Raw genomic sequence first — 23,744 nt, forward strand, 5'->3', positions numbered from 1 at the left:
CTAAAAAGCCATAATCACACGTTTTCTCGTAAACTCCAACTTCTCGTAACTCACGAGATCGATTATTCACAAGACGTCATTGCAAAACATAAACAGGTTCTAAAATAAAATGGCCGAGGATCGTCACTGCGCGACTCTGTCGGATTTTCGACACCCCGCGTCCGATCAAATGGACCCAGAAGTTCTTCGACATATAAAAGCTAAAGAAGAGAAGTTGAAGAAAGTTTTGAGTCCATTTGAACCGGTAATAATGTATATGCAGGGAGTTCTTGTATGGGAAAAGCCGGGACACAGTGTCATCATGTTACTGTGTGTCAACGGTGTATTCTGGTAAGAACCATGGAATTAACACTTCACTCGTCTGTAATTAGGGCGCTGCGTGTATTTAAAGACAAATGCCGTGCTAAATGAGAAATATTCATTAAATATACGACCCTCTCTAATTATATAGGTTGGTTACAACAACAAATTATCGCGTGGTGTTCATGCTAGCGGTGACAGGAATTGTTGTTATTTGTATTGAGACCTGGAAAAATCGAGTGTGGCCCGAAATAACAGGTAAAGTCTGATTCGACCTTCCAACCGCTACTCGAAACTCCGCTTTATAACTGTTTTCGATAATTAATTGATGCTTTAATTTTAAAATTAATCACCGTGAAGCTGTGTTGAGTTGATTTTATTTCTTGTTTCAGTTGAAAAACACGAAAAAGAAGAAGGGTAAGTTAAAAATTTGACCGGCGCCTGAGTTGGTTCATGTTTGTTGTCATACAAAACCACGTGATATGTTCTTGATTTCATGCCAAATTTTAAATTGAAGTGCGTTGCAGTTTAAAATAACTCACCTGACTACATTGAGTACGTTACCGATTAACTGTTTTTTTTTTAACGTACCCAATGATAATGAACATTTTAATTGTTCTCCAAGCTGTTATTGTTTAACTTGATAAATGTAAACAAACGTGAAAACTAGGTCAACAGTTGACACCCACAAAAACTGCTGATGTGTGCATATAGGACAACAGCTGACCAATGGCACAGCAACAAATCTTGTTTGCCTATATTCTATTCCAACCATCTTATAACACATTGTACTACACTACAGTTGGTCATCTTCTATTTTGGGAAGCCACCTCAGTGACTTTATTCTTCTTGGCACTTGACATAGAATATTAGCATATGTTTGCTAACTAAATTCGTTTTTTAACTACTTAGAAGTCCAAAATAAAAATGTTTTGAAATTAACTTGAAAATTTTACATACACTGAGTCATATTTTGTTTCTATCAATGAATGTTGCAAGTGTAAATATCAGGTCACAGTAAACTTAAATACAATGTAGTATTATTGTTACAACAAACCAATTCTCCAGATTTTCACAAATTTCTCAATTCAAAATAAAACAATTGGTTTCTATCTATTGATGGAATATCATTGCAACCTACGTAATGCAGAATCCAGTTTTAACATTATTTTTAAGTATATGAATGATGTTTTATTTTTATTTCATTGACCCCTTGATATATGATGTAATTAAATGTTGCTATCTGCTGACATTTGAGACATACCACTTCCCTCAGTGGACATTGCTTACATATTCTGTCTTTCTATTGGATTCTTTGGTTTCACATAACTTCCTAATTTCAGTGGCCAAGTTGTGGTTGCTTTGGCCACAATTTGCACATAGAAAAACTATTTATTTCGTATTCAATGCTCAATAATTATTAGCGCTTTTTACATTTGCATAATGTTATGTTCTTTGAAAGTGTCATAGATTTTGTTATTTCTATTACAAAATTCGTAACAAATTTGAATATGTCTGTTTCCAAACTATGTGAATGTATAGGAACATGTTGAGAATCTGACACAGTTTTCTCAGCTGCCAGATGTGGTTTGATTAAGGCGTTATTAATCATTATGCAAAATTATCACATGTCATGTAGTTATATAGTGCTGGTAGAAAAACAAATAATAACAGTCCATTTAATCCAAAATTACTGTAAAACCACTTATTTTTACTGGCATTTTAATTTCATTACTTGCATCTTTTTTTACTGGATTTTATGGTCACGGACTTGGCAGGGAAACAATGAGTTCTATCGTTATTCTACAATAGTATATTTTTCATATGAATTTTATTTTAATAAAAAATTGTACTTATCGTCAAAAATAGCAAAATTAAAAACCAGCAAATAATGAATGCATTTACAGTAACAAAGAAATTATGGAAAAATATGGCATATTCTCAAAAAATTGCAGCTTCCGAGTGCTAACTGGTATTGATATTTACCTTGCTGAATGGCACAAGACTTTTTATTTTAATAAAAGTATATCTGATTCCTCAAATACCTGTGACTTGAACAAAACAGATTTTATATATCAGAATTTTTTTTAGACCTGAGGATGATGTACATTAGAGTGTAAATATTACGCGTCTGTATTTCATAGTGTACAACACATCATGCTATCAACCACTCAAAATACTTACAGAAAGGGGAGCTTTATATGAAGCTGGTAAATTTATTAAATCAATTTCAAGAATTTCTAAGTTTATTCACGGTTACTAGAAGAATGGTTAGGGAACTCTTTGTTCTTTTGTTAGGATGCATGTAGTATGGTTTAATGGGCCATATATTTTTAGATGGTTATAAATGAAAATGTCATGCTGTTTGTTTTGATTTAATGTCATTTAGGTATAGCTTAGGGTAAAACAATAACTTGAAATCACCTTCTATACCAGTACCCAATATCGTTGACCTTGAAATTATGTAGTACACATTAGTTTTTTCGCATGCAGCTCCTTAGCATGGGCTAAGAGGTTAAAGATGTTAGCCCATGCAAAAAAAACGTGCACGAATGCCTAGTACGGGCAGAGAAACCCTAAGTAAAATTAAATCAGAGCTATTTTTCAGACCCATTCCTGTTCTTTTAGCATGAACTAACAAAGTGTGCGCAAACGCTTACGCATGTAGTTCGGGCTAAGTGCCCAAAACGCCATTGTATTCAACGTTCACATCTTTTTATAACCATAGAACTAAAATGTATATCTTCCCAGTTACTGTACTGAGTAATCATAGTTAAAAGGACTGAAGATTTGTATACTCAGTATTCTTAACAAGTTTGGGCGTTCCATAGCCCTTGCTAACAACTGTTTCCTCCTGTGCATGAATGCAACTGGGTCTAGCCGATATGCAAACATGTGAGATTAGCTTAAATATTAGCCCAGAATTGGTGTAGCCGAAATACGACTATCACTCTGCTTTGTTATGTTAACATGCTTAATGAATGCAAAATTTGAATTTCTCTCCCATAATGCATTGCATATATGCTCAGTAACATTCCTAGTAGATGCAAAACTTGAATCGGGCCTGATTTTTTATGTGGAATTCTGTGGATCTATTTTAATCAAATATATTAATCTTTTTCTAAATATATTTATAATCCAAATAAACTGCTACTGTTTTATGCTAATTGAGATGGCTGACATACCAGACAAAATACCTTTATCAAGGAATCCGGAACTGATATTAATAACATGGCTATGCTTCAATAATGTTATCTGATATGTGAAGTCTGTAAATACTTAATATATAATGAATCATGTTAAATGATTAAAAACAATTTTTACTTCAAATTGGTAATTTAACAAATATTACAGATATGAAAAGTACCAGTAATAGCCTGTTAGACTGTGGAAGTATTCTACATTTTGTATAAATTTAGTTATTTTCGCTCATTTTTGTTGAATTTTATATAAATATTATGTTTCCTCTATTAGAGGCGCATGTGTTTACATGTTAAATTGCTTGTTAAAAATGAAGTTAGCATTATGGTTCAATACAAATTTGGTGTACTTTTATAATATATAGCACAAACAGTATTTTTGGCTTACATGTGCTTCTGTCGGAGATACAGTATTTATAAAAGATGACTGTTAAAAATCACTTGATTTTTCAGAATAATTGAAGGGTGGTAGTCGTCGCGCCACACATGTGTGAGATATATGGGTCTCGTATAAACAAAGATGTCGTCTTTGACTGTTGCGCAGATCAACGAGTACAAACTGAGACTTTTCCGAGCTTTATTTAGGTCATTTTTATGTGGTTGGAAGGTATCAAAGGAGTCACTGGTCCAGGTCAACCCTCATACTTGTGATTTTCATTTGAAGAGCACATTGGATTATGGGAAAATAAATAAAACGACCACCACTTTAAGTGATTGAATTCATGGTTACAGAATTTAACAATGTTCAGTGGCAAATGTCTTAAGGGTGAATCCACTGAAATATTTATGTAAAAGTATACTCTTGAAAAATGTGAAATAATTGATAAAGGTCAAATAAATAAGTGGAGTAACCGAAACCCTTAAAAAATGATTATTTTAGTGGCCATTTTGAATTGAAAATAGGTCAGAATACATAGAATTGAAGTTCATAGTTTTTTTTCTTCAGACTTTCAAATAGCCATGGAATAAGTAATTAAGCAAAATTTTGGAAAATTCCCACAAATGTGATAACTAAAATTTCAACTGAAAAAAACATCAAGATTTGGTTACATTTTTGGTGCACTGGGTGCAGACATTTCATCTGAATGGATTCATCACAATACACTGACAAACAACTTGAAAGTCTTTATAGTTGATGATGGATATTGAATGCGAGAGAAACAGAAACCTTAAGTGTACCACTCTGTAATTGCTTTTTAGGTAATCTTTCTGATTAAATCTTTTGAAATAGGTAGGTCAATACTGTGCTGATGTCATCCTGACGTTGGTTGCTATACATTCAGCTTTTAAACCATTCGTGTTAGGTTCTAAATATGGACAACTGTGAAACATGCAGTATTAAAGCTATAATAAAAAATTGATTAAACAACAATTACCCCCAAACAATTAGCTAGACCAGTTGAAAGTGTGAGGTTAATAATATAATTAATATAAAGTAATTATAGTTGAGTATTAAAAAAGTGCTCTATGGAGTAATTCAATCGAGTGTATTTATTATTTAGTATTGTTCTAAGGCTGTATTTAATAATAACACGGTTACTTGTAACCGTGATAATAATTAATTTCAATCACATTTTAACCTAAAAAAGCTCATTTTGGTTACATTGTGAATTTTAGGCAGTGAAAGTCATAAATAAGATTCTTTATAGAAAGCAGTAATAAAAAGATTGTGGAAGCATTTGTATTGGATCCATAACTTTTAGTCGTTAAGCATTGATCATAAAAGAAGAAAGAAGAAAGTCTTCCTTTATACTAAGTAATTGAAGTCATTTAAAAGCATGAAATTACATGATTTAATTATTACCCGTTAGTCATTGTAAGTATGTTAAACCACTATCAGTTTAATGGGATGTGGGGAGTATTGATTGCACTTGTCCTTGACCTGAATAAGTATACAGGTAACTTGACCTCTAAAAATAGATTCTACTAAAGTTCATTTGAATCTAGGCATAAGGTATTTAAAGTTGTTGCGGGCATTCAACCTATTAAATAAAAACATGAAAATAATCACCTTTTTAAGTTTCAAAATGTCACATAACTGTTGATTTAGACACAATTCATTAACTTTTGGGCTTTTTTAGCTCCACTGTCATCGTAGTAGATGGCAGAGCGGAGCTGTTCATATAGGTGATTGTCCATTAACAATTGCATTTTCAACTTCTTCTTGAAAACTACCAGCTCAGTTGTTTTGGTACTTGGTATGTAGGTACTTTGGGTGAACCTCTGTCAGATTTGTTCATTTTCTGCCAATATCTTCAATTCTATATTTTTGACAAATATTGTTGTCATTTTTGTTAAAAAAAATGCTATTTTCAACTTCTTTTTGAAAACTACCAGCTCAATTGCTTTGATACTTGGTATAAATTGAGCTGGCGGTTTCCAAGAAGAAGTCTTATGGCTGTACGATGCTCAACTTGGCTACCACAGTGTTCTTATAGGACAGCGGAGCATGTCTTATCCAGTATGAAATAGTTTCTTCGAGAAAAACTGTGTGAAAACATGCAAAAAATGGATATTTTTGGAACTATTTCCCTAGATATTCATGGTAAGGTATTATTTCATAAAAAATAAATAGTGTTTAACAACTATAAGCACAAATTTTCTACATATGATTTTTTCATATGTGTCTGAACAAAATTTTGAGATATGCCGAAATATTTTTACCATAGAAATTTTCATCGGTGATTGACACATTTTTTATACAAAAAGTAGTTGATGACCTTATTTTTTACTCTCTTGAGCGAAGCACACAATGGGAGTCTCTCTGTCTGTGTGTGTGTGTGTGTGTCTGTGTGTCTGTCTGTCTGTTCGAATCCTATGTAGATAATGCACAGACCTGATTAGTTTTGCATAAAAATCCATGCATATTAATTACCTAATCTGAATAATTATTAGTCAATTTTCGGCTTTTCCATCATCTCAACTTGACAAGTACTAATCACATTACAATACCAATAAAAGATACTTATTGCAGAATTTGCACAATAATCATCACATTTTATTGAAATTTGGTTTATAGATGCTCTTGGGTAATTCACAGAAGTAATTAAGTTTTAAACAGGCATATTGATTATCTAATTATTATTAGCCAATTTCTGGTATTTCGAAAAATCTGATTTAAATTTAACTTGTGGTGGAAGTGCTCTGGAATTAATTAGACTTTAAACCACAGATGTAAAATCAAATGTATTTTCTGTAAGTATTATGAATTTCAATGTTGTACATCTCCAATATGTCTCCAATACTCTCAATATGCACATGGGAGTTCTTTCAAAGGTTTCTTTGATTTGTATCTGTATTTTGTAAGCAAAGCATAAAATAATGCCATTTGGCATTATTTTGTGTTTTTGTGGGATTGTCATAGTATAAGTTGTTAATCGCACCTTATAACCACACTTGTGGTCAGCTTCTTGTAAACAACACTTGGCCGACTTTAATTGCTGACTGAATAATCTGTGTGTATAGCCTATATAACCCTGTAGTGGCCATAACAATGCCAGGAAATAACTTACTTATGACAATGTATTGTCCAGCAATAAACTTAATACATTACCATGAAACAACATATTATATGATGTTAATAAAAATAATTTCATTACATTTATATTGGGAGAACTACTACTAGTACTTGATTTAGTTTTGACTCTATGTGGCACTGTTTGTGAAAATGTGTCATCTAGCCTGACTTAAAAACAGTTCTAACAATGATGCTTCTGAACACATTGTCATTGACAAACTTATTTTGAGGACTCTGATCGTCTAACATTTGTATATTTTTCTCACAGATGGACACCTTTACATCCTAGGCTTTTGAGCGTGCCTGAATTATGTCATCATTTGGCAGAGACATGGGTTTTCTTTACTACATTCTGTTCATCAGTTTGGCAGATGAGAAAGGACCAACCTGGCAAGGTAGATGAGTTTTTGACTCCCGTGTGCGAAGCACACAATGGAAGTCTTTGCAGTTAGTGTGTCTGTATGCGTGTGTGTGTGTATGTGTGTGTGTGTGTCCATCTGTTCCACTGATATCTCAAGAGTTATACATCGGTTTTTGATGAAACTTGGTGCATAGATGCCTTGGGCCAATGCGCATTTTTGATTAAGTTTTGGTAGAAATCCATGCATATTAATTACCTAATTTGCATGATAATTAGCACATTTTTAGCTATTCCATGACTGTTCCACTTATATCTAAAGAACCACTCATTGGATTTTGATGAAACTTGGTACATAGGTGCTCTAAACTTATGCGCAGATTTGATTAGTTTCGGGTAAAAAAACATGCATATTAATGACTTAATTTGCATAATGATTTATAATTTTTTGGTTTTTCCACTGATATCTCAAGTACTACTCATCACAGTTCAATGAAACTTGGTATCTAGATGTCATAGGACACTCCACAGACCTGATAATTTTTAGGGTAATATCAGTACATTTTATTTACCTCATTTGCATAATTAATTAATTTTCAGCTTTTGATATTTCATGTAGTGAAATTTTAATGAAACTTGGTACATAGATACTCAAGGACTATGCAGAGATCGATTGTTTTGGGATAACTATTTGTGCATATTAATCACCTAATTTGCATAATTAGTTAATTTTTGGTCTTTCCACTGATACACATATCCCAAGTACTAATCATCATATTTCAATGAAACTTGGTACATGGATTCACTAGGACCATGCAGAGATCTGATTAAATTTGTGGTGAATAATTGTGCATATTAATTATCTAATTTGCATAATTAATTATTTTCCAGCTCTTCCACTGATATCTTGAGTACTAATCATCACATTTCAATGAATCTAAATTATGCAGAGCACCAATTAGTTTTTCGGTATATATTTATGCATATTAATCACCCAATTTGCATAATTAGTTAATTTCTGCTCTTCCACTGATATCTCAAGTACTATCGTCACATTTCAATTAAACTTTGTACACAGATGCTCTAGGACAGTAGACAGACATGATTAATTTTGTGTTAAAATCTGTACACATTAATTACCTAATTTGCATAATTAATCAATTTTAAGCTTTCACACTGATATCAAAAGTACTAATTAATGTAACTTGATACAAAGATGCACTAGGACAATGTACAAATCTGATTAGTTTTGGGTTAAAATCTGTTCATAATTTTTTTATTCTGGTCACATTTCAATGAAACTTGGTCTGTTACATTATGCAGACCTTATTAGTTTTACACTAAAATTTGTAACTAATTAACTATAATTAGTTTTCAGCTTTTCCATCAATATCTCAAGTACAAGTAATTTCGAATTATTTTTTACTGTGTCTCCAATACTCTCAGCACACAAGAGTTCTTTCTAAGCTTTCTTTGATTAAGGGTCCGTTGTCATTCATTGCGCAATCATTCTCATGAATATTTAATAATTGCTCTCGCTTTCTTCATTACAGTTTTGTATGTGGGTGTGTTGTGTGTGTTCTGTACTGGCATTTGTTGGTCACTACATCCCAGGTGTTATGCTGTCATATATTATAAGTGAGTATTTCACAATAGTCATCAAGTTTTATTTGAAAATATAAGTTTTAGAAACACTTGTGCATTGCAATCAAACTAAATTTTAGACATTATCTCGTATACCCATTCAGAGATAACAATTTGTGTTAGGGAAGAGTAGGAAATCAAACTCGCGGTTTACCACGGTCATTACCGCGGTGGTGGTGGGTGCTCGCCGGTCGACCGCATTTTATGCAAATTTATGCATAGATTCCATGACCCCGGTTTACCGCGGTCGTGTGCGGTAGGCTCGCATGGCAATTTACACCCTATTGTTAAGACTATGAATGGACACAATAGACTGGGAAACTAAAGGTTACTTGCCGCCAAGTTCAAATAATAAAATCGAGTGGTACCAGAAGATTGGAAAAATCGTCTATATTAGTTCGCAGAAGAACACTATTTTATTTTCACGAGTCTTGGTATAACATCGCAAAGCAACCCAGAATAATGTAGACCCCACATAATGTAAAATATTATCACATTATTTTGAATTTACATCATGTATAGTCTCAGGATTTATTTTAAAAGATTAATGTTTCGCGTATACCAATATAATCGGGCGAAGTATAAATTCCGAGTGTAAAACACTCGATGAGAGGCCACAGTTTACGTTACCTCGAGACCATGCACTAAGTAGGAAAAGCAAGCCGAAGTCGAAGAGGGAGTGTCACACACTTGGTGCTACAATATATACTACAACAACTGGGTGATCAGCGAAAAAAATAGCGCACTTCTTGGCGAAACTGACTAAATCTAATAAACCTTGGCCCAAGTTTAACCCCAAGTCACGCGCTGAACAAGTGGGTTGTTACCTTGGTGACCATTCGCGCTCCGCGCGTTGACCTTTTTATTATACACATCCCATTACGCAAATTTTTACTGGCTCTGCATTGCCTACGTAAAAATTGTTACCGTACTGGCTGTGAATATTTCACCATTGCCGACGTGATAATGCGTTGCCTTCGTAATAATTACGCAAACTTATTTTCCATTGCTTACGTACTGGCTGTGAATATTTCAACTTTGCCGACTTGATAATGCGTTGCCTTTGCAATAATTACGCAAACTTATTTTTTATACCCCTGTCGACCCCTCGAGTCAGGCTGCTATCACCCTTTCTATTTCAGTAATTGACGGTCTGTAGGTGTTAAGTTGTCACCTCCAACTGATTGAGCGGGCAATTAAATACGCGATAATACCAGACTTAGTTTGTCTACTTTAAAACTGACGGCAAAACACAATACAATCGTCCGGAGCCATCGAACTACGCGACTTAGTCGAAACCACTACTTACTGCCTCAGAGACGGGGCCACTGAATAACTGTTGTTGATAATGATATTGTAAACAAACACGCACACACAAAACATTAAAGCCAGAAAAGTCAAGTCAAGAAACAACATTTCAAATAATAATTATGGTTTGACATCTATATCATTTTGAAATAAACTAAATTTCATGTAAATAAAATCCACGCGTTACAATTTACTGTAATTTCAAACTCGGGGCAGCGTACTTGGAACGCAGAGTATTCGATCGCTTACATTTCCAGTGAAAAAAAACAAAACAACGTCAGGTGCTTTTGAACTACGTGCGGTTGGCACAGTAACGGGCAATGACCTCAGCGGTTCACACGCAATGAAATTCTAATCAAGCCAGCTAGCGTTATCGTACGATATCTTAAACTCAATAATTATTCATTCAAAATGCCTTTCACACTCACGAGTACCATGGAACACGAACATGTAACAGAAAAATAACGTCTTTTGTTTAAAAAAGATTCTGTCAACCAAGAATACATGCGCAAGGCAAGATTTGTGAAACGAAACAGAAAATAAATAATCATGTCATTGTCAGTGCAATGCAGACAGCCTGACCTGTTTTGATTAGTTTGCCCGTTTCTCGTTTGCTAGCCATTTTTTCTGGAGTGTGACACAAATGGTGAACATGATACTGCCAACTCAATCAAGAACCAGGATACGGCTTGGATACGCTGAAACTTTGTAAATCGTCCTCTTTTCAATTGTAAACTTTATTCCAGTGTTACGCTAAATACGTGTACTAAATACTAAACAAGCGCACATATCGTATTCATTTACAGCATCGGATTTTAAAACAATGACTCGTGGAATCACAAAGAAACTGTTAAGTACGTATTTCACACATTACCGAGGACCGCGGTAGAGACCGGTACAGCGGTAGAGACCCCTAATTATAAGCAGTCCGCGGCTCTCCCCGGCGTTCTGCGGTACACCGCGGTAATGACCGCGGTGCACCGCCCGTTTGATTTCCTACTCTTCCCTTATAATAGTCCAATTGCCTTTGATAACTAGTTTTATTAAGCGGAGGCCAAATATTAAAACGGATTGAAAATATTATCACAGTATTTATATCATTGATCAGTTTTATATTCAGGGGAGCCGGATTCTGTGTAGACTCAACTGTTTGAAGGCCAAAATTGCTATTTCGCCTTTTCATATTTTTTTCAAAAAAATAATCAAGACTTGCAAGCAGCGGAAAATTTGGTCAACAATATAATTATATAATATACATAACAATTTTTAAAATGTTGAGCCAAAATATTGTGGAGCAGTTAAATAAACTACTTACTAAGATAATCTCCGCAATCGTGGCCACTTGTAATGAATATTAGAATCAACACTAGTAAATGTATATTATGTACCATAAATACTCATGCGTCATTTCAATCTTTCCTGGCACCTAAATAACAGTCCAATTTAGGTTTTCCAGGTCATTGATGCCTATTCAAGAGCACAATGTTCATTGTAACTTGAGTGAATAGGAAAACACTGGCGTCATTTTTTCTCATTCATCTGTCGAGGCTTTCAAAAGTGATGAGAGAGTCATAGTGATTTGTGCGAAATGTTGTCCTCTTATAAGCCATGAATTGAATCTTCAAATTTTGGCTGTCATTGTGTTTATAAATTTTGGAATTCATATGCCTTCCACTTACCGTAAGTGAAATGTCTCTGTGCTCATGTTGATAATGAAGTTTTTTGGTACATGTTAATCAAAATGAACTTTTTATACCTTATAGAATCCATAGCATAATACTGTAAAATCTGTATTAGAAGCTGCGGCTTCTATTAAAATGGTACAATGCAACAGAGGGGATGCGGCTTCTATTAGAGCATCTACACATATGAGAAATGGTGAATTTTAGATTCTCAATTATTCAAAAAGAATGGGTGCGACTTCTATTAGGGATGCAGCTTCTAATACAGATTTTACGGTACTAATTATTCAAAGAAAATTTCAGAGCCTTATCATAAATGGATTATAACTAAAACTGTAGTTAAATTGACAACCCACTTTGTTATGAATACTAAATATTTATATTTGTATGTATTTTAAATAATTAATAAATCACACAGTCAAGTATCAAAATTATTTTAAAACATCTTTTAAATTATTTACATTTTATAGACATTTAATCGCAGAAGTCATAATTATTCAAATAAAGAAACAATTTCACTTATCCATTGATTCAGCGGCAACACTGGTCAACTTCTTTCGGCTCATCCCCAAATATTAGTAATAGCACAATGAATAGTCGACAAGCACGGGACAGTATCGATGGTACACACATTTTCGGCAATTAAATTTATTTTAATCTCCCTCAAATAAATACTTGGCTTGGTCTTCTTGTATAATTCGATGTAACATGTTATCATTAAGTTTCGGGCATTGCTGTGGACCGCCAGTATCATGTTCAGTATCACCAGTCGAGGTGAATTTTTTGCATATATTATATGCAGTGGATTTTGTCACACCAACCCTTTTCGCTATGTCAGCAAAAGATATTCCTTCTAAATACAGCTCAACTATCTTTTCGCGAATCGCAGGTGGAGTCGGGAATCCCTGTTTACTCCACCACATGATGACTGTGAATGTGACAGTCACAGTCAACGAGTGCGTGATTGGACAGTGGAGCGGCGACTTGAAGTCTGGGTGCGTCGCAAATGTATCAAAACAAACTTTATTTTAGCAAAACAACTTCAACAACATTGGAAGCAATTGCTGTACATTTACCGACAATGTTGATAATAACTTGCTGTAGTGTAGCAGTATTTAGTTAAACATAATCGTTCAAAGAATGACTGAAACGATAGTAAATGTAAAAATGAACAACGTATTCTAGTGAAAACCCAAAAATAAACATTGCTGTGACTTTTATGCCACTCACAATTTACTCTGTATTTTTTAAGAAAAAAATGTTGATATTCCTTTAATTGCTTTACGATACTCATTTAAATCTTCAATAAAAGATTTATTTACTTAGCAGACATATGTGGGTAAAATTTTACGTAACCACGATTTTTTGAATTAGTGTGAATTATGAGCTCTAGTAAATAATAGAGAAAATAATAGTGTGAATTTTACTTCCTGAGAATCTTACTATACCTCTATATTTGATCTATCTGTGCTAGTTAATTCTATTTTTGATCTGTCTCTGTGCTAGTGTTAAGTCTAAATCTGATCTGTCTCTGTGCTAGTGTTAAGTCTAAATCTGATCCATCGCAGTGCTAGCATTAAATCTATATTTGATTCGTCTCTGTGCTAGCGTTAAGTCCATATTAGGTCAGTTTCTGTGTCAGTCTATACTTGATCTGTTTTTGTGCTAGCGTAAGTCCGTATTTGATCCGTCTCTGTGCTAACGTTAAGTCTACACATTTGATCCGCCTCTGTGTTAGTGTTAAGTCCATATTAGGTCAGTTTCTATGCTAGCGATAAGTCCATATTAGGTCAGTTTCCGTGCTAGCATTAAGTCTATATTTGATTCATCCCTGTGCTAGCGTTAAGTCCACACATTTGATCCATCTCTGTGCTAGCGTTAAGTCTATATTTGATCCGTCTCTGTGCTAGCGTTAAACCTACATATTTGATCTGTTTCTGTATTAGTGTTAAGTCTACTGCTGTGGCCAGTGGTGGAGTATCATAATGTAAACCAACACATTTACAATAAGCTGGAACCTGTGTGGATGCAGTTAGAGTACAGTATGATGAGAAACAGGAGAAAAAGATACAGCCATAAACGTAAGTTCTGTATCCTATGATGGAATGAATAGCTATGTATCTATGAGTAGTTTTAAAAAAAATTAGAGTCAATGTGAAACTATTTGCAAGGTTGTGTTTGATTGGCTACCGAACCCTAACACCTAACAGTCAGAGAGCAGGATTTTAAATGTATCAAAGTTATATATGTGCTTCTTCTGAACTATAGAAGTTATTCTTATGCTCATTAGGGCTGTATGTAAATTTGATTTTATATTGTTATGCAAATAAGCCACTATGTAGTTCGAATTATTTTGTGGGATGATTTTTGTTGGGTTTTCTATAGCATGAGTATTCACAAGTAATCCTTAATTTTTGTTGGTTGGTTGTTGGTGATCTTTCACTCGTAAACAAGCTCAAAGAATTTTTTTTAGGCAAATTAAAAACTGCCACTGGTAAAATACAATTTATCGCAAGTTTATTTTCATAAACTTTTAACCCAATACATGTACTACTTTGTTTATCTTTTTTCATTACCTCAAGTACGCTGCATGCACCTTTGGAATGCTTGCATTTTTTTCACTCATCAAGGGAAATAATGATACAGAAAACATTTACATTTAACAAAGAACAGCTCCTATTGATATTAATCATAAAAATTTAAGTTACTTTGATTTGACTGAAATTTGCATTTTTGCGAGCTATTCTCGGGAAAACAAGGTACATTTTGTATTGTAAACTACTAACGGTGTCAACCCTGGAAGTTTGATAATCACTTGATTGTCACTGAATCAAATAGACATATTCTATCTTTAATACCAAGATTTTGTTTTATTTTAAAATATTTAAAATCAGTGCTGAGAGATCTTACATAGTAAAAACTTAATATGTTCGATTGAATAGGTGGCATATCTACCCTGAATGTCATTTGTAGCATACATTTCCTATGTATTACTCAGGTCAGTCAAGCTCTTCCAAAGCTAGAAGTGGCAGTGGTAATATAGAAGAATCGTCTGAAAGTGAAAGTGATTTAGAGGAATATACGCCATCTGCAAATCCTGAAATGACAGCTGCTTTAGCAAGAGCTGTAACAGACCCAGATTCAGCATCTGATATGTCAGAAGAAGAAGCTGTAAACTTTGGAAGAGTATCCCTACAACCGTCTCTTGCCAATACTGATGATGGTAGGTCAATATCTCTCACACGACGAAGTCAACTGTCACTACCGGAGCACATAGCGTTTAAACATCTATGCAGTGTGTTAGCGAGCTAATTTGTGAATCAGTTAGAAATGTTGCTTTCAGACAAGCATCCAATGCTAAGAATGTATATGAACATGATAAACCAGTGCGTTGATAAAATGTAATTGTATACAGTGACCAATATCTAATATCTTTATCATAGAACCGCCAGTTCTCTGGGCAGTGACATTTGTGTGTTTCTGTCCTTTTGGGAGGTTTTAATCATCTTGACAATAAAAATGTGTTTAGATTAATTCATTGGATTTATTGGCACCATATCTGTGGGGAAACAGTTCATAGAAATTTCAGAATAAAATTTTAATTGGGAAAAATAAATACAGAGAACATGTTTCATATGTGTGGAACATCTGTTTTTTATTGTATTGTATTGTGGATGCTCATTTGAAAGGAACATTGCTAACCGGCTAGAAAATTTGCTCGCTTAACGTGCTGCATTGGTTTTCAAAGGGTATGTGCGGCAGTTGTATATAGTTGTCACCTTTCACATAATGAACTCGCATTATTTGATTAAAATCAGGACCCAATGAGAATTTATGTTCATTTGGTCCAAATTTAGCAAAGAAAGTAAAGAAAAAATACATAAAAATGTACGAAAATGTTACATCACAATTTGGTGAGAAAGATTTATGGTACTCATTTACAATCCCAGATTTGACAGTTGCTGCAAGGGCGACAGTCATCATGCAGTGTGTGTTTGAGTTTTATGTAAACAAACAATGCGATTCACTACATTCAATTACCCACTATAGACTCCAGGTCCCTCCCAACCACCCCACTTTCCATAGCGATTGGTTGTAAGTCCTCGAACACGAAGAAAACAGGAGAGTGAACATAAGGCAAGATGGCGCTGACCTCTTGACCTTGGTCACATGTTATGTGACATGGAAAAAAATCAATGAGGTCATGGGGCTTCCCCTGACCTAGATTTCTCTCTCTGTCATTGGCTGAATCGCAGATTAATGCCTACAGTTCAAAATAGTCATTTTGACTGATCGGAGTCTATGGTGGGTAATGAGCTTGGTGAATAGGTGGGTTGAAAACCCTCTCCCTAATTTTTTACACATGTTGCTATGAGTCCCATATCAAACAAGAAGCGGCACGGCGACCGTCGCTCTTTAAATCCCAAAGTGGCAACTTTAAGGTACAACTAACTGTAAGAAGGGTACAACCTGTAACCATGTATTTAATGTCAGCCGAAAGCCAAAGGAATTTTTTTTTTTGACTAATTTTAATGAATATTAATTAGCTAATTATTACCTTGCATGGTTATATCTTTCAGATGGCCATACTGATAATGAGATGAGTTTCACCACAGGGCTTGTTGCAATGCCGCCACATGACGAGTCGGACATGCAAGAAAGTCAAGACGACCTTGACCTCGATAGCCGAACATCTATAAGTGTATCTCAAGAGAAAGTTGTATTTAAACCCAAATCGACATCACTCCATCATGATCGGCCGGCGGAATCAACCAGTGATATGAATTTTGTCTCTTCTCATTTTGACGATTCTGATCATGAGGTTGAAAAGAGCCTTTCCCATGGGTTAGACTTCCCCGACATTGAAGAAGTAAATCAAGATCCTGAATTAAGTACGGCAGCATCGTCTAATCTTGGTGCAAAGACAACTGACTTTGTTTCACAGACTGTTTCAGCAGTCATGCAGGGAACATATACAGCTCTACGTCATCCTCGGGAGACTTTCTTCAACACCACTGCTGGTGGTAAAACAGAAACATCAAAGACAACTTCTGACATTGATGCTGATTTGGCAGGATTTGAAATCATGGATCAGACCGAACTTGAAAGTTACGATGAACACAAGCTTGACCAAACAGAACCCAAACCAAGCACAAGTAGAAGTTACTTTGATTGGCTTCGAAAATCATGAAGTAAAATCACTGGTATAGTTTAATCAGAGTGAATTCCAATAGTTGTTGACGACTTAGATCTATTCACGTCTTGTTTCATTTTCAAATTACGTGAACATAAATTTACGAACTTTAATAATAAATTGTTAAATAATATATTTTATTTTTATGGATTAGTTGCTTTTGTGTGAATTCTAACCATGCGAGTGTAAAAAAAATTGGACTCTAAAAAATAATGTTAAAACTAGACTAGTGTCAAAGTGTTTTTTTTTGTTTAATATATATAAATATCCAAAAGACGATATTTATATATTATCTGTTGTTTTCATCTGCAGTTGTCCATCACTAAAAATAATGTTTTTGATAGGTTTAGTATTCTAAATACAGAATGACTTGCACAACCAGACAATGTTGTCAACAAATATCATTTTTACAAATTTACGTCACAGAAACACTTTGCCATTAGAGGGCGCTTCCAATAGGAAAGGGTGTATTATGTATAATAATATAGTTAGATCCTGTCTGGTTAACAAAGTACATATTATTAAACCTCCATCAAATACTTCCAAGGTTTTTAATATAAGTGATACTATAAAGAAGTTAAATCTGAAACACATAAACTTGTGATTTAGAATTCAAGGGAAATACATAACGTGTGTGCGCCTGTGGTGCAACACTTTGGTTGATATAGATTTAATAATGTTGATTGTCATTTATAGTTGTAACAATTACAATTTTAGATATATTTGTACATCTTCTCAATCAAAAAGGTATACGATTATGAATATGAATATATATCTTTTATCGTCGTTTAGAACCGCTGATCAGAAGTTGGAATAAAATAATGTCCGGGTGTCTAATTTATAGCTACTAATTATAAAAAAATTATAAATTATCAAGTTAATTACCTGTATAATGGCTAGCATTTCAAATTCAATAATATTAGTTAAAATCTAATTTGGTGATAGCGCACTATACCTAAATTTAATGTAATTTAATAGAAAAGCAAACATTATTGAGTTGCATTCGCACATTGCCTGCTGAAAACCTGCATGGATAGACCAAATAAATAGGAAAAACAACATGAGTAGGTGATGTATGGTACCAGTAGTACTGATTTTCTTCATTGGACTACATGTGCCAGTCACAAAAGGTGCACCTGGTAATTTATTTAAATTTACAATTCATTAGCTTGCTGTTGAAGTTGTGCTTCCAGTAAGGAAAATACGTGGTATTTTTTGTGCCAACTCAATTGATGTTTATGAATGAAAGTGCCACCTACCTCACTGGACTTAAACACCATGTCAGTGCGTGTCTACTGCCAATTGTTTTACATTACTCAATTCAAAATGGCCGCCAAAGTGAGCTTCAACTAAACGATATTAATAATGTTACAAACGTGTTTCCTATTTTCTACTAGTCAATCATGTTCGTTTACTTCAAAAAATGTAACAGCATTTTATGAATTTGTTGCTAAACTAAATCTCATATTTTGTCTCATATTTCTTCAACCTTTTTTACAAAGATTGCATACTGCAAACTTTGATGTATATATTAGCATGTGATTTTTACCAATGCACACAAGTTTGTAAGCTACTGCCTTAAGCTGCCATGGAATTGAGTTTTGTGGTGTGGGTGTGAGAGTTACTGCTTTAAAGTGTAAAAAAAGAAAACATATCTTGTTGAAGAAAATCTATTTTTACCAGCCAATACTGTTGATTTAATGGGATGCTAAATTGTTAGAAAAACATCTGATTAGAAAAATGACCACGCCCATATTTTACAAACCACGCCCACTTTTATGAAACCACCCAAATTCTAACTCGGTGTCCAATTAACAGTTACGGGCAACATACATTTATTGTTTTGTTTTAATGTTAAAATTTAGTAACAGTTAACCAAGCTTTGAGTTACAGTAAACATAAATCGTTAAACAGAACATCAAAATACAATTTGGACGTGGTTTTGCTAACGTGAGCGTGTTTTCTCGATGGTTTCGTAACTTGATGTCAACAACTCAAACAATTAAGCATCTCGGATATTTAATCTAGATAATAAATTAATTCACTAATTTCATGTTATGATACCCAAAAATGTGTTTAACAGTTGGAAAACCTTCAAACCAATTACAACAACCGCAAACTTGATTAATGACATTTCAAAATTTCAGTAAATGGCAGTATGAAAGAACATCACAAATATAAATATTTACAAAAATTTACAGTTAATGAAATGAGTGTAATCTTTTTTTTTTTACATTTAAGTGGATTTCAATTTGTAAAAGTATCAGTCATTGACACATGGTAATGCTAATGCAGCTTCTGTGTTGACTGGTGACTTTACAAATTATCACTACAGGTATATTTAATTATTTAAAAAAAAATATTACAGATATTTTGTTGTGATTGTTTGTAGTTTCAACCACCATACTGATAGGCTTAACTCAAACTGACACAAACCAGTCAGAAAATGAAAAAGTTGTCATTAAGTGTGGAAGCTACTGTTCTGAAGTGTTGTGCACATTTGAGTGAAATTAAACTATGATACTGTAGAATACCTTATTTTCGCTTTGAATTTTTGCTGAAAGATTTCAGTGAAAATAAAATCCAGCGAATATACCTTTTTTCCTATATTTTACATTCAACTCGTCAAAAATCAGTGAAAATAAATTCCATACAAAACACCCAAAAAATCTATTCAGTGAAAATTAATTCCAGCTAAAATAAAGTATTTAACAGTATGTACTTGGATTTGGTTATTAAGAATCTTTTTTGGGATGGGGTGCAAGACCTGCTGTGATGTGTAGCTACAAGATTTTGTGTTGTCTGTGTGTCAACTCACACAGTACATGTTTACTTTAACATAGTGTTTACCCTGTCATGTAACAGTATTCAGTTTCTGCAAATACAACCTAGATGCGAATTACCATATTTGTTTTGTTAGCAGCGCATATTTACTACAGAAATGCCCTTACAAAGCAATTAACACAAGTTTTTGATTGGTGTGCTTTCAGTGTTGGCTTAAACTGGACTAATGTGTTATAATCCAATCAAGATTTTTCAACCTTTGAAAAATACTTGGAAAAATTAAATTTTCATTATAGTCATCCATTTTTGACAAAGAATACTAATTTAAAAAATCGATTATGTTGGTATTTTTATTTTTGGTTTACAAATGTCAATTTAAGGTATATTCATTTTTTTTAAAGATTTTCTCTTATTCAATTGAGAGAAATTACAGTATTACTGATCATGTGTGTTTATACAAACCTTAACGCGCCAGTCATCGCACTACAACATGTGCGTCTTAGGATTTTCTTTCTATGTACATTATTTATTTGATTACCAATATTGGTTGAAGACTTTTATATGATACAACTTGTTTGTATAACTGGCTGTTATATGTGGTGTGATGGGATAGTAATGTCCACATATGTGACTGGATAATACAGTCCATGATGTCACACACACAGCCAGCTCTATGAACAACTTTTTTTGGTCAAAATTCTTATATCAATACAATAGAAGAGGTACCGCCACATGATTCATTTTTGCACCATGTACTGTTTGAACACACATGAAATATATTGTGAATCATTAGCTTGTGATATTTTACACTAAACATAACTGTGAATGATATAACCTCATGGTCATGTGTTTCCAAAAATAAATGTGAAAAAAACAGTACTGTGATTGCAAAAAAGAATAAACCTATTTTGTGTTAAGTTTTTGAGAACAAAAGCAAGTCTACAACATAGTTACCCAGTACTGTTGAGACGAAAAAGCCATTTGTTAGATTGCACTATTTTCATCATGGGAAGCAGACCGAAAAAAGAAAATTATTTTGTCTGCAAATCAATCAATGTGAAATATAAAAATAAGGCTAGAAATATTTTTAAAATGTATTATTATATATAGTCTTGGTTTTTGAACATAGAGAATAATATGTTCTCTGATGGTTCTGGGTCAGTTCAAAATGGCGTCAACTTGGGTACAATGTTTATATATCATGCTGCTGAAGATCTGCCTTTCTCATCTCTGAAATATCAATGATTTTTTAATTATTCATTTTTGTAAAAAAATGTGTGGTTGCCTATCATGTTAAAAGGTGTAGTGTAATATTATGTTTAGGTGAAATAGTTATTGGATTTGTCATTACATGACTGGTTTATTTTAAAGAATTTATTTTTTACATTGCTTTTGGAGATATTGAATATTTTATTAAGTTTGATTTTATGACCTGTGGTGTTTGATATCACTAATATAGCGTAAAAGCGTGCATGTTTTCATATCAGGATTGCAACTATTAAATAGAAAATGCTAGGATGTAGTATTAACCTTGCAATTATTGTATAGCTCATAATTAAGATACAATTTATTTTGACCACCGTGCCTCTATCATTTACCCAAGAACATGTAATACTGATAGAGCTTATAAGGTATGAAAATTATAATTTGCCAACAAACTCTTGTTTGTGTACACTACTGCATTTTACTATGAAGCATTTTGTGCTGTTAATAATACCTACCATCATTTGGATTCAGGTATCACTGGAATGTATGTACTGTAAAACATGTTGTTGAAAAAGCGATGTGCAATTTTAGCTTGTCCCCAAGCCTTGGTCATTTTTAATTTATAATAAAGTCATTAGCGACATCTTGAATTAGCGAATCAGTTTTCTCGCTAAATTCGCTAAAAAGACATGCTCACGAAAAAGACAGTATTTTTACAGTATTTAAACAAGTCAGACTGTGAAAGAGAACAAATTCTCAACTCATTTGCTGACCAGTGTGCCCTCTAAGCCATTGTCACACAAAGATTTGCTGTGACGAACTGTTTGTGCTAATACACAGGTGTGTCATTGAGGTAACAGAAAATCATTGACTGAGTGATCTTGAAAAACATGTAGTTACGGAATTTGTAATTTGATAAAATGAGATTCACATTTTATGAACAATAAGTATAAAAACAAAGGAAATCAGGGGGCCCACAGCATTTTTGTTTGTGCCTCAAATCACCTGACAGTTGTTTTTTTTTCTTGAAGATTGACCACCCCATTAGTCAACAAGCTGACTCATCATAAATCGAGGGGAGGGGGAGGGGTTGAATTTTACTCTGGATTTTTAAAAAATTATTAGAGGGCACACAGAAAAGGTTGTACCGGTACTTGTCACTTCCTAACCTGAGCTGGGTTTAGACCTTCGTGAGACAGGGTAGTTTTATCCTACCACAATAACATGCAATAGTATTCTCGACTAAGCTGAATTTGTAAGTTATTGTATAATGTTGGTATGATTCAAACCAGTGTAATTATTGCATTTTAAAGCAAGATGCATTTTGGTTTTTGCTTTTAAACACTTTCCAGTATGCCGGAAATTTGAATGCCAAAACATTTTCACATATTTTTTGGTAACAATTTTAAAAATAATTTTGTTTGTGTAAGATGACAAAACTTTGGCAATCAAAACGTTTACAATAAACTCTCACAAATTCAGATACACCACAGTCCCTCAACGAACTGTGTATACGCTAATGTTTTTAACAGTTAACTAGTGAAAATACAATAAACCACATACCGGGGTTATTCAATGGCTCATTCAATATACCCTGATAACCCAAAAAATAAATTTGCAGCCTGAGCTGAATTCTGCATTTTGACATTTATCGTGGGATTTTAGAACAACTGTAGGATACATTCCAAATAACTTATGTGGCTTTGCATCAGGAAAGGACTATGGCAACCCAGGGTTATATGGTGATGGGCCTGACAAAGTAGGGTTAACTTTACAATTTAAATGCTGTTTGTCAATACTTGTAATATAATTTAAATTCTGCATTACAGAATTATTTACTTCTTAGAGCATACCATGTCAGGGATATGTATTTATAGAAATTTAAAGCTTGTATAATTTATATGGTTTTCGTGAATGCGTGTTGTCTTCGCAATTGTAAGCAAAATGAAATTTACTTCAGCTAATAAAGTTGCTTTTCATTACAAATTCTGAAGAACCCTTTATTGAATTATCTGCACTCTGAATTATCTGGGGGGACGTGTTTATTGTTTGTGCTGCCTATACGAACACTTAAAGCGAGGGAGTCGTCACCTGCGCATGCGTCAGATGGCCAGTGTGTCATTGTTTACAAACAAGTGTCTACCCATGAGCCTTTGCATTTTTAGCGCCTGTTATCATTGCTTGGGACTTGATTCCTGCGCATGAGCAGGTGACGACCCTCCCGCTTTAAGTCTTGTATGCAATGACTAAGGGACATGTGCACTGCATTGTGTCAACTGCATTTGATGCCATGCAGGGTAATTCCTATGAAGCGCATGGAATTTTAAAATTGTAGTAAGACTTTTTTTATTCCTTGTTTCTCGAGTTTTTATAAGGCAATTTTTTTGAAGACTCGAGGGCGAAAAAAAAATAAAATTAATTCTTTTTTTCCCCATTAGATTTGTTTGATTCTCAAAGAATTGTAAGTGAGAACATTGATCGGAGAGAAGAAATGAAATAAAATTTTATTCCATGTATAACCTTGTTTCTCATCTGCGCTAGACTTCGGTAC

At 33.8% G+C, this 23,744-nt stretch overlaps 1 protein-coding gene across 2 annotated transcripts; it reads left to right on the forward strand.

Moving 5' to 3' along the window:
• The first annotated feature begins 72 nt into the window (after positions 1-72).
• LOC102805833 (reticulophagy regulator 3-like) lies at positions 73-23,179 on the forward strand. Of its 2 annotated transcripts, XM_085501208.1 has the most exons (8): positions 73-330; positions 452-558; positions 693-717; positions 7,286-7,412; positions 8,929-9,013; positions 13,956-14,090; positions 15,008-15,232; positions 16,590-23,179. In XM_085501208.1, exons 1-8 carry the CDS (start codon positions 110-112, stop codon positions 17,198-17,200), a joined length of 1,536 nt encoding a protein of 511 aa, XP_085357334.1. In that variant the 5' UTR covers positions 73-109; the 3' UTR covers positions 17,201-23,179. The 2 variants fall into 2 exon arrangements, with proteins under 2 accessions (XP_085357334.1, XP_006814095.2); XM_006814032.3 differs by lacking the exon at positions 15,008-15,232.
• Positions 23,180-23,744: the final 565 nt, after the last annotated feature.

The sequence above is a fragment of the Saccoglossus kowalevskii genome, chromosome 7 (genome assembly GCF_978046115.1).
Source record: "Saccoglossus kowalevskii chromosome 7, keSacKowa6.1, whole genome shotgun sequence".
Taxonomy (NCBI): domain Eukaryota; kingdom Metazoa; phylum Hemichordata; class Enteropneusta; family Harrimaniidae; genus Saccoglossus; species Saccoglossus kowalevskii.

Bases quoted from the DNA above. Each gene is read 5' to 3' on its own strand.
- LOC102805833 (XM_085501208.1), top strand. From the start codon at position 110: ATGGCCGAGGATCGTCACTGCGCGACTCTGTCGGATTTTCGACACCCC. The intron at 331-451 runs GTAAGAACCATG...CTAATTATATAG, and splicing joins TGTGTCAACGGTGTATTCTG to GTTGGTTACAACAACAAATT. The intron at 15,233-16,589 runs GTAGGTCAATAT...TATATCTTTCAG, and splicing joins TCTTGCCAATACTGATGATG to ATGGCCATACTGATAATGAG.